Source organism: Impatiens glandulifera, chromosome 3 (genome assembly GCF_907164915.1).
Source record: "Impatiens glandulifera chromosome 3, dImpGla2.1, whole genome shotgun sequence".
In the NCBI taxonomy this organism is placed as follows: domain Eukaryota; kingdom Viridiplantae; phylum Streptophyta; class Magnoliopsida; order Ericales; family Balsaminaceae; genus Impatiens; species Impatiens glandulifera.
In genome coordinates, this window is record NC_061864.1 from 11,882,562 (window position 1) to 11,895,028 (window position 12,467).

At 30.0% G+C, this 12,467-nt stretch overlaps 1 protein-coding gene across 1 annotated transcript; it reads right to left on the minus strand.

Annotated features, from left to right (window-relative positions):
* Window positions 1-7,524: 7,524 nt before the first annotated feature.
* Window positions 7,525-12,168, minus strand: LOC124929549 (RNA demethylase ALKBH10B). Its single transcript, XM_047469944.1, has 7 exons — window positions 11,447-12,168; window positions 9,817-9,950; window positions 9,617-9,734; window positions 9,044-9,163; window positions 8,840-8,955; window positions 8,590-8,744; window positions 7,525-8,503 (listed from the first exon to the last, which is right to left on the minus strand). The coding sequence occupies exons 1-7, from the start codon at window positions 11,982-11,984 to the stop codon at window positions 7,993-7,995; spliced, it is 1,692 nt and encodes a 563-aa protein (XP_047325900.1). The 5' UTR covers window positions 11,985-12,168; the 3' UTR covers window positions 7,525-7,992.
* Window positions 12,169-12,467: the final 299 nt, after the last annotated feature.

Genomic DNA, 12,467 nt, shown 5'->3' on the forward strand with positions numbered 1-12,467 from the left:
TTCCATATACGATTTCAATTTTGTCATTACAGAGAAGATAGAGAGAACTTGAGGGAATGAAACATGATAACGAGAGTAAAAAGAAACTGCAATTGTATAGCATATAACACATGCATTAAGGTTTTCTTCCATGTTTTGATGATGATGATTGTAGTAATAAGTGCTCACCGGAGGATAATAGTGTCGGTAAGGCATTATTCCTATCACCGGCACTCCTTCCTTATTCTCCTTCTCTATTTCTGGATCTTCCATTTTACCTTCTTCCTTCTTGGCTTCTTCTTTCTCAAGAAAGAAAGAAAGAAAGATACTGAAGAGGCTGTTTCCAGTTTTTTTACCATTAATGACTTCTTAATTCTTATAAATGCACAAAACGTTAAAAGATTAACCTAGGGCTAGTTTGATTTTGGGTTTTTTTTTAAATTTCTTATATAAATCAGTTATTTAAGATTTTTTTTTTTAACTTCTGATATTGTACCGAAAATAAATATTATTTTTTTCCCTACTTAACAAAAATTAATTTAAAGGATGTTCATTTAGTGAATAAATAGTTTTGAACTTTTGATAGTATATTTCATTTTAAATTGCACTTTAGAAAATATAGAATATAGAACATATTATTATCTCAATTTTTTACATATGCAAATCTAACCATAGAAATTTAAAATTTGTAAAATTATTTTAATATCTTTTAAGGTGTGTTTTTAAATATAAAATTAAAATTAAAATTAAAATTTTGAATTCTAATTCCATTTCCTAAGTTTAATATTGGATTCAAACCATTTTAATACAAAATTTTAAATATTTAACTAAACTTATCTATTTAAGGCCTTGTTTAGTTTTGAGTTATTTAAATAACTAAAAAATTTAAAAATTACTTTATTCTCCTTTGTCTATCAATTCATTAAATAAATATTAAAATACCTTATATTTTAAATTATTATTATTATTTTATTTATATATATTAATACCTTTTAAATTTTAAAAAAAATATATATTCTCACCTCTAAAAATCAATACCAATCATCACTTTTTTACTCAAAATTATTTAAATAAATCACCAGCCTAAAATTGGATTCAAATCATTTTATTAAAAAAGAATTAGCGAACCATTTTCTTGTTTAACTATTTTACATTTAGTTTTTTAATATATCCATATTTTATTCATTTTTTCACAATATTCAAATTTTATGTAAATTCATAATTAACTCATTAATTACACATTTTTATTAAATGTATAAATATTAAAACTATACACATATTTTATCTTTACTTAATTTTATAATTATAATTTATATAAATAAAATTAGACATATTAAATTAAATAATTTAAATAAATATACATAAGCGTTAAAATAAAGTTATATATAAATAAAATTAAACTATATAAATAAATATACATTTTATTCTAATGTTTACTTATTTTATTTTAATTTATGATATTTATTTAATTTAAAGTGCATTTATCATTTTTAATTGAATAGTTGGAAATTTTAAGACTATATTTTAATTTTAATTATATATATTATATTTGTAAAATTAAATAAATATTTAAATAAATATCTTTATATAAATATTAAAATAAAATATATAAAAATAAATTAAGTTGTATAATAAAATTGAATTATGTCCTAACCATCTAAATAAATTCATGTCTATAATGAAATTAAATATAATATATTTATAAAATTAAGTAAAAATAAAAATAAATAATTCAAAAGAATATATTATGTAAAATATAAAATTAAGAATAAAATAAGATATATAAAGATAAAATTAAGTTTTATTTTATCTTTTATGTAATATATTTTATTTTGATTTATAATATGTTTAAATTATTTAATTTAATATGTTTAATTTTAATTATACATATTATATTTATAAAATTAAATAAAGATAAAATATGATAATATATTTAATATATTTTAAGTTAATATTTATATAATGTATTTTATTTTAATATTTAATATTTAAATTTTATTTTAATTATATAATAAAATAATTTTAATTTTAATTATATATATTATATATAAACTTAAGAAATTATAAAATTTAAAGAGAGAAATATATAATTAGGGGATTAATTAATGAATTTAGTTAGACAACGTGTATTTTTTATGAGAAAATGAATGAAAATCTAGGTATATTAGAAAATATAAATAAAAATTGGATAGACATGGAAATTATTGAAGCTATTGGGAGATAAAATAGAGAATTGTATGACATCATATTACTAGGTGAAAAAGAGATAAAAGGTGAGAAAATAGAAAGATTTTTACGTGTTTTTATCTCTTTCAAATTTCATTCCTTTTTTTTAACTAAAAGAATATCAAATTTTAAAAATATTCTTTTATCTAAATTATAATTATATATTTTTAAATGATTAATGTAACCACTATAAATAATACAAAAATAATTAACAATATTTTTTGTCAATGATCTTTTACTTGATTTTTTTTTGTCTCTAAAAAAATCAGAAACCGATCGTCTTATGTCCGGTAGTGGACAGGGAAATCCGATCTCCTTAATTAAAATATTATTGTTGATTCGAAACCAATGCAATCAAAAACTTATAATAATATAATGCAATCAAACACTTGTAATAATATATAATTTACTTGTTTGGGTCGACAATAACAATAATAACTAAATAGTCTCACAACTCATCACTATGTTTTTTGTTTTAGTTCTTTATGAAAAAAAAAATGTGAAATTGGATTGATTATAAAAGGTTAATTGAGATTTTGGATCTCTCTTCTTAAATTTGAACTCTTAATTGTTAAATTTATAAAAAAAAATATTTATTTTAACAATTTTAAACATTGTTAACTTATTATCTATACAATATTTATAAATAAATAATAAAATATATATACCACTAATTTAACTGTCGAATTTCAACTAATTAAAATGTTTGAATACCGAAGTTTAGAGAATCGATAGTAAAATATCAAAGCTTTCAATAAATTCGATAATTAATCCAAAAAAAATTAATAGGTAAAAGAGAGTGTTTTTTTAATTAAAAGAGAACTAACATAACACCCACAAATCATGACCCGCTTAAATTCAAAACTTTCAGATGAAATCGAACCCGTGATTTTTTTGATCTCTTAAGTCGACTCTTACCACTAACTTACCTTGGTGGGGTAAATGAAGAAAAATTATTAATAAAAAAGAAATAAATAAATTATTAATGGAGAAAAGAAATAAATAAACTTTTTAAATTTTATTCTTGGTTAGTAAGTACTAATCACCTATCAACATTATTTATTTTAAAAAATTTTGTTAAAGCTATCATTACCCTTAAATTATATGTATAAAACTATAAATTAACTATATAATTATAATATCTATTATATCAAAAAATATATAATATAGAAAAAAAATATTAATATAATCTAGATAAAAAATTTATATTTATTAATTAAATAATAATATTATATTTTAAAAATGTTACTCTAAAAAAAAAAAAAAAATTGAGACCTATTCAATTGCATAAGTTGTCCCACTTCTTGGGCCCCGAGGATAAAATTGTAACAATAAACCATTCATCATCATTTGCTGGGATGAGTTAGATGATCCTAAGAGCAGCCATGAAACAAAAAAAAAAGAATCTTTAAGAACAGAAATGAGGTATCTGATTTAAGTTAGAACATTGAAGAAGATAATGATGAGCATGTCATAAATCACGGTATAAAGTAAAATTGTGCTTGAATTACTTGTTTCATCCGTAGATCAAGAGATGCTATGAGATTTAATGAAAACTAACATTTTATGTTTCATTTATGTACCCATAAGCAATATATTCTTATACTGAATCTGAATTGATTCATTGCATGATCTCAACATTCTTCTTTAGTTTAGGTCACTTATTTAAGATGTAATTCTGGAGAACAAAATAACATTATTTTAGCACTCTTTATAAGTTATGATTAATTGTTTTGAATTGGTGGCCTAAGTAAAAAGAGAATATTGAATAAAAGAAAAATATTTTTTTTAATATATAATCTTGATTTAAAAAATAAAATTAACACAAAAGAAAATTTAACATTTTATTATAGTAATAAAATTTGATATTTTTTTTATCAAAATATTGTTGTTAACCTAGTTAAACTTTATTTAAAAGTGTAGTCGGACACTTTAGAAAATTGAATTATTTACCTATAGAGCATCACTTTCAGTCTCAGTTCTATATCTGTTAGGATTTAAGGGAGACCGAGTATTATATAAACTCGTGACATAACTCTAAACTATTATGATGTAAGTTTTGTTATAGTCTCATTAATAATATTCTCTTTTTTTGATAAACGTAGTTAAAGTTATCTTGGTGAATCACGTTAAAATTCGTGTTATTTTTTATCGTTTACGTCGACTCTTACCATTTTTATGTTACAACAAACTGATATTAGAGCGAGGTTAATTCAATTGTTTATTTTCAATTGAGATGATAGTAGTAAAAATTAAAATCGACAAGTTCACGTAGAGAAATAATAATAGTATGACTAATTAAGATGCAAACTTTACTGAAATAACAAGGCTTATGGGGTCGTTGAAGTTGTCGGCATGAACAAAAATAACTGTTAAATTATCATTATTGATGAGTAGTATATCAGATTAAGATGCAGACTCTACTAATATAATAAGGCTTATGAGGTTACTAAAGTTATTGATATGAACATAAATAACCGTTGAGGTGGTCATTCTCGAGAAATAGTATGATAAATCAATATACAAACTCTAATGAAACAGCAAGTCTTATCGTTAAAGTTTCTAGTAAAAGTAGGAACAACTGTTGAGATGATCATTCTAGAGGACAAGACACATTCAAAATTTCTGATGTGTCTTGTAGATAATGTTATTATCGGGGTCTTAGAAAATGAGACTAATACATATGAGACATCTTAAAGTATTTAAGTCAATATGGAGATTTATTGAGTAGACTTGAATATTTGGATTAACAAGAAAAATGTTAAATTATCACGGAGACAACTCTAAATCTAAAAGAGAGATGATAAAACATATGGGTCATCTCTGAAATTAATTAATGCATTTGAGACATATATAACATTGAGTAATGCATCTAGTCATTTGACTAATACATATGGGTCATCTAACATTGACATTGACTAATGTAACTGAGTTATCTCTAGCATTGAGTAATGCATCTGAATTATCTTACATTAAATAATGTATTCGAGTTATCTAACATGGACTAATACATTTGGGCCACATTTGACATTGACTAATGCATCTGGGTCATTTCTACCATTGACGAATGAATTTGAGTCATCCGACATTGATTAATCCATCTAGACCATCTCTAACATTAAGTATGGGTCATATATGACATTGACTAATGCATCTGGGGCAATCTAACATTGACTAATTAATTTCGGCTATCTCTAAATTTGAGTAATGTATCTAGGTCATCTTGCATTAACTAATGCATCTAGACTATCGAACATTAACTAATGCATCTAGGCAATTTCTAGAATTGACTAATACATCTAAGCCATTTCGACATTATAGTCATCTCTAATATTTCTAGAATTGACTAATGCATATGGGTCATCTCAAATTTAGAGAGATGATAAATTGACTTAAATTCATATTCATTAGTCAATATTAGTCTATTTATGGAATTGATTAATACATTTAGGCCATTTCTGTAATTGACTAATGCATATGGGTCATCTCTAATATTGACTAATTCATATAAGTCATCTCTAGCATTGACTAATGCATCTGAACCATATCTGGCATTGACTAATGCATTTAGTCATCTGACATTGACGAATGCACATAGGTCATCTTGTATCGACGGGTGCATTTAGGTCATCTGGCATCGACGAGTGCATCTAGGTCATCCGACATCGACGAGTGCATCTAGGTCATCCGGCATCAACGAGTGCATCTGAGTCACACGAAATTTACTAATGAATATGAGTCATCCGACATTGATTAATGCATATATGCCATCAAACATTGACAAATGCATCTAGGTCATCCGACATCGACGAGTGCATCTGGGACATCCAACATTGACGAGTGCATCTAGGTCATCCGACATCAACGAATGCATCTGGGTCATCCAAAATTTACTAATGAATCTGAGTCACCCGACAATGATTAATGCATATAGTTCATCAAACATTAACAAATGCATCTAGGTCATCCGACATCGACGCGTGCATCTAGGTCATCCGACATCGACGCGTGCATCTAGGACATCCAACATTGACGAGTGCATCTAGGTCATCCGACATCGATGAGTGAATTTGGGTCATTCGACATCGATGAGTGCATCTAGATCATCCGATGTCGACGAGTGCTTTGGATCATCCGGCATTGACGAGTGTATATGGGTCATCCGCCATTGACAAATACATCTAGGTCATTCGATATCGACGAATTTATCTGGTCATCCAGTATTGACAAATGAATATGTTAAGTTGTCTTAGGGAAACTATGGATCAGAGAGAGAAAATATAATATATATATATATATATATATATATATATATATATATATATATATATATATATATATATATATATAAGCATTGATTAATGCATTTTGAGCATTTTGGAGAATTCAAATCATAGTGGAGATTTGTTGAGTTATCTTGAATTGGTGATGCAAGTAAAGAGAATATTGAAGAAAGAAAATTATATTTTTTAGTGTATAATCTTAATTTTTTTGTCAAGATATATTTGTATTAACTTAAAGTTTATTTAAAGGTATAGTCGAACACTTTAAAAAGTTGAAGCCTTTGTCTTGAAAGCATCGTCTTGAGTCTCAGTTCTATATCTGTTAGGATTTCAGGAGACAAAGTGTTATATAAAATTGTGTCATAATCCTAGTCTATCATGATATAATCTATATTTTGATCTCCTTAAAAATATTTTCTCTTCTAGGTGAACGTAGTCAAATTTTATCTTAGTGAACCACGTTAAATCTGTGTAAATTTTATTGTTGTCATTCAACATTGTGTTTCCATTACAACAAATTAAACAACTAATACACAAGAATGACATGCATCTATCATTCTCACTATGGTTCTATCAAAATAGTACAAACCATTTGATTGATCAACTATAAGAAAAGTGAAAAACTCAACTATAAGAAAAGTGAAAAACTGGTGGTGTCTTTATTGGTGGGTGATGGTTGATTGTTCTTTTGTCCTTGTCTTTGCCAAGGGTCAAATATAGTTAATGGATGGATGGCTGCAGTTCAGTTTTCTAATCAATTGAATTAGATGTCCACACAAAAATCATTTTCCTTCACCACCACCCTTTCAACAAGACAGGTTAGTATTTGTCTTTATCATGAAACTTTGGCCTACTACACTTTATAACCACCTTCCTATTTACTGTTTGAGAGAATTAGGTAGGGGCCTAATTCCATAAACACAGACAAATGGAAGAATCAAGAATAATCCTAATAAGCATATTCCTTTTCTTCATAAATTAAAGAAAATGACTTTGAATTGAAATCAATTTATTTTAAAGAGTCTAAATATATTTCCTTCTTTAAGAGAGTTTTCTTTTCCATTAATTCAGGAACAAAGAGTAAAGACATACACTACATGGGAATAAGTTTAAATACAAAACTCAGCCCTCTCTTAAGATCAGATCAGACCAGATTCATCAGTCAGACCACACACAAACACTCAATTTAACCTTAAACCTCATCATCATCATCATCACATCATAGGTTGTCTCGTCGTAGTCAACGTCTGACATCTATCTCACCTCTACAGCCGCCTTTGCTCACGATTGTCGTTCAAAATATAAATAAGACATACTCAACCAACACTACTAACTACTACAACCTAAATTTCTGGCCAAAGGAAAGGAAGGGATTTGAATAAAAAAAAAGAAAAGGAAACTTCATATTTTTTTTGATACTTTTTTTTTTTAAAGTAGAAGATGCGTTGAGATGATTACTACTCGGCTAACTCTTTTTTTCCCCTTTGTTCCACCTTGCTTACTATTAATAACTTACACTTACCCCTTCCTCTTCAATCCCAGAAGACATCTTTTCATCCTCGGCAACAGCAACAGAAGCAGCAGCAGCAGCAGCAGCAGGTGGCGGCGGAGGCGTTGGTGGTAGAGACAGAAGTCGGTTTTTCTGGGCACGTGGGGGGAGGTGTTTTGCTGGCTTACGTGGTCGCATACTCCATGGAAGGAACACTCCAGTACCACCTCTCGGCAACATCTTTTTTGGATTAATTACCATTGGTCCAACCGGGGCCAACATTACAACAGGTGCACGAAGAACACCCCATTTGGGTATCATATCTGTTTCCTCGTACCCATTAGGAACTCCATATCCGGGGCTCGGCCACACACTACTAGTCATGGTTTGAGGAGAACATACAAGATTGTTTTGGGAAGAGTCTGGTCGGACTCTGAAGAACGTTAGCGTCACCCTCTTGTCCGGGGATGGACACATTACATGCCTAGCCACTTCAGAACTGTTTCCCCTCATCACCAAAAGAGATCTGCACAAGGGATTGTCGCTTAGTATTATTGTAATATTGTGTCACATTTCAAATAATTGCTTAAATTGGAATGAAAAAAAACATACCCCTCCTTCAGAGGAAGCATGAGCGGCCCCTTGTAGTTGCCATCGTTGTCGCTAACAAGTGTCCGACCAAATGCCATTGTAGAAACAGACAGGTTTAGTATAGATATTGGTTGCTCCAAGTGTGGAGGTTTTAGAAATGGAGGCGAAAATTCTCCCTGTATTTTGTATTAGTAGAACAAATATTATCATGATCAAACCACACAAACCAAACCAAACCAAACTGCATTTGAAATTGAATCAGGTGAATTACCTCATCAAAATAGTTAATGATACAACTATCGGGCTTCCTGTTTTCTGAGATGAGATGCCATTGAGCTAGATGATCAATAACACTTTGAAGAAGGACAGGTATCGGCTCTATATGACCTGCAAGCACAAGTTGAGAGAAAGGAAGATAAATACAACCGAATAACTAACCCCTTATGGATATATAGATAGAGGATCATGTTCTTACTTGTTTCGTCCTTCTCAGCTACATCTCCTCCTTTAATGTGGCCAAAAATAGGAGGCCCAAATTGGATTAACTCTCTTTTCTTTCCCTTGGTCTGCTGGTTATACAACACATATGTCTCCCCTATAATTAGCATAACAAAATACATAATGACAGGTTAGGATCGATGAAAGATTTGCACCAAATTAATAATTCTTCATCCAGAAATTACCAGCAGTAATAAATTGAGCAAGTCAGCATATTACAAAGTAGTAGACAAACAAACCAAGATATATAAAGCTCAAGTGATCATCAATGCATGCTTTACCCATCTATCTATCTAGTGTTATTATTTGAATATAGTCAGCTGCCAAGGATAAACCAATTAGTTATTGTTCACCATTATTTTCCATAAAGCCTGGGGAGGATGATTATTATTTATTTTTTGGTAAAAGTGAATTTTTAATTTATAACGTGAATATGAAAGCCGCCGAACCTGAGGTCACAAACACAACTATAGGGAGGGATCTCAAGATCTTGGCACGAAAGGAAAGAAGAATGTTAACTACAAAAGTAGCACGAAGCTTGGGGATCCACCTGGGAGCTCTCCATTCCGGCCAGCAATTACAAGATCTTCTACAAACTCATTTATCTTAGAAAGTTCCTTTTCATTGAATATATCATCATACAGCTTCAGTCCTCTCACAATGTTTACCTGTTAATCATAATCCAAATCCAAAAATCAATCAAAAATTAAGTTTTAAAAACCATCTTTATTTAAACCATATTGAACTTACAGTGCGCCCTTTGACAGGTTCTTTGGCTATGAATCCCTTTGTCAATTTGATATTGGAGCGACGTTCCTCACACTCCTCATGGTTAAAACAAACATTAATGATGCTACCGTCAGTGGGTTGTATTTCTTGTGAGCCTGCAAATGCATGCATTCATTAAATGAGTGATCTTAATATCAAATCTGTGAGGGAAAGAGCATGCAAACTAGAAATGCCTGAAATCAATGCTGACATATATATAAAATCAATATTTGCTAATGGTGGTTCGTTGACTGTTAGGTATGTAATTGCCAGATAATAGCTTAGATCATGTTAGGGATGCTTGGTTTTATTCAAATTATAATAATAATCCACAAAATTAATAACCTAAAAACTATGTACTTTCACAAATTAAAGCTCCCTACTCTAATAACCAAAGAAACATCAAATTAAGGTAGGCAGCCGACATTATCATCAGATCCAAATATAGGTCTTACATGTACTTGTTTGGATCTAAACCCTAAATAATTGCCACGTGATTCACCTAATTCCATGGATGTTATTACAGTGGAGTTAATAATTAAAAAGAAAAATAAAAAATGAAAAGGGTTCCGGTCTATTTGGTCCTAGAAAAATGGAGACCAACAAATCTCGGTCATAACATTAGAATAGTTAGCGTTCAAAGGAGGGCGGCGGCGGCGGCGGCGGAGATGACTGGCCAGAACAAGACTAACGTCTGAATTTGATCAGACGGTTAAGAATGAAGAGAACGTGACATGTGCCGCCCCACCATAAGAAATTGGCCAACACACATTCCAATGGTGTACCCATTTGACCCCACTCACCCACCCACACACAATACTTGTTACAATTCTCTTCTTTCATTTCATTTCATTTCTCCTAATCCAATATTAATTCAATTTTGTACCAAAATATATTTCTTTTTAATAAAAAAATAATAATATTAATTACTCTTTTCCCTTACTAGTTAGAAATTGTTTGGTTATTTATTGTCTCATGCATGTTGTTGTAGTTAATTAATTTGGAGATAAATTACTGCAAAAGAAAAAGAAAAAGAAAGCACTAGTTGACCTTTTAGGAGGTTGGTGAGAACAGTCATAATAAAGAGCATCCTTGTTTTTTAAAATACAATAAAATCCCATTAAAAAATATATAATTAGTGGGAAAATATTTCCTGTATCCAAACAGGACCTAAAGTGAAAGGCCCTTGAGAAGGAAACATTTCTTAAGACATAAAGTGAATCTAATTAATTACTTGACAGTCATTATACAATATATCTCTCATGATTCGTTTAAAAATAAAATAAATCAATTTGTAATATTAATATATAAATAAATAAATAAAGATACAGAGAATGAAACAAAAATAACGTCATAAACTAAGAAGAAATAGTTTGTAAAAATATATATTAATTAATCAAGTTATGTTATGGAGGATAGCAAAGGCCAATTGAAAGATCCATAAGAACAACAATACAGATTGATTATGAATTTATGATTTATGATTTATGATTTATGATTTATGATCGTTGAATAAACTAGATTTGAGATAGATTTGGATTGAGATATATAGATCGAAGAGAGAAAGAATGCAGATAGATAGATAGATCAAGAGAAAATGATATGATTATACCTGAATCAGTGATTTGAACCTCTGGAACTGAATCTTCTTCATCGACGACGACGACATCGCATCCATTTTCGAAGCTCTCAATGGTCTCGCCTTCAGAAATCTCACGTATCTTCTCTGTATTATCATCCGTAAACACCTTCACTTCCTGCTGGCAAATCTTCAAATCCGCAATTCCATCTCCATTCTTGGCAGCCATTTCCGCGACTCGTCGAAGCTGAAGAGTCACATCGGCAATCGAATAGTATTTCTGCATCTGAAGGATCGGAATCCAATTCAACCGACGCCTATGGATTGCAGAGAACACCGGTTCATACTCCGATCCCGATTCAGCACCGCCGTACTGAGCGATGTGGCTACACAGAGCATCTATAATAGCGTTGGCAGCTGCAAACTCGCCTCTGAACCAAGCAATGATGGCATCTTTGGCGTAGGATTCAGTGGTGACGACGGCCGACGGTGGCTGAACGGTGGCCGGGACAACAATTGGCCCGGCGGTGAGTCTATCACATGGCATCGCAGGTCCGGCAGCCGGCGGCATATCCGCTTGAAAGGAAGAGATAGTTTTAAATCCTCAGTATTGATAAATGATAGAAAACAGAGTAGTGTAATGGAATCGGTCTTTTCTCTGGTTGCAAATATTTCGGAATTAGAGAGAAAGATGGAGAGGAGATGAGAGGAGAGAGCAAATTAAAAGGTCGGGATGACAGCGAGGGTTTGGTTTGGTGCTTCAAGGGGTTTTCTATAACATTTATATATAGCACTTACCACTCGCACTATGCGGTGGAAACTTTTTTATGTTTTTTTCTTTATTACCTTCCCCAATATTTTAAATTCTTCCTTTTTTTCATTCATTTTATTATAATATTATGCAATTTTTATTTCTCTATTTCCTTTCTTAGTAGACTCACATTTGGGCCTTACCAAATTCATTCTTAAATTACTAAATATTTTGATTTATCTATATTTGAACAAGTTTTTTTTATTAGGATTTGCGTTTTGCGTAGTTTACGTAATAGTTTAT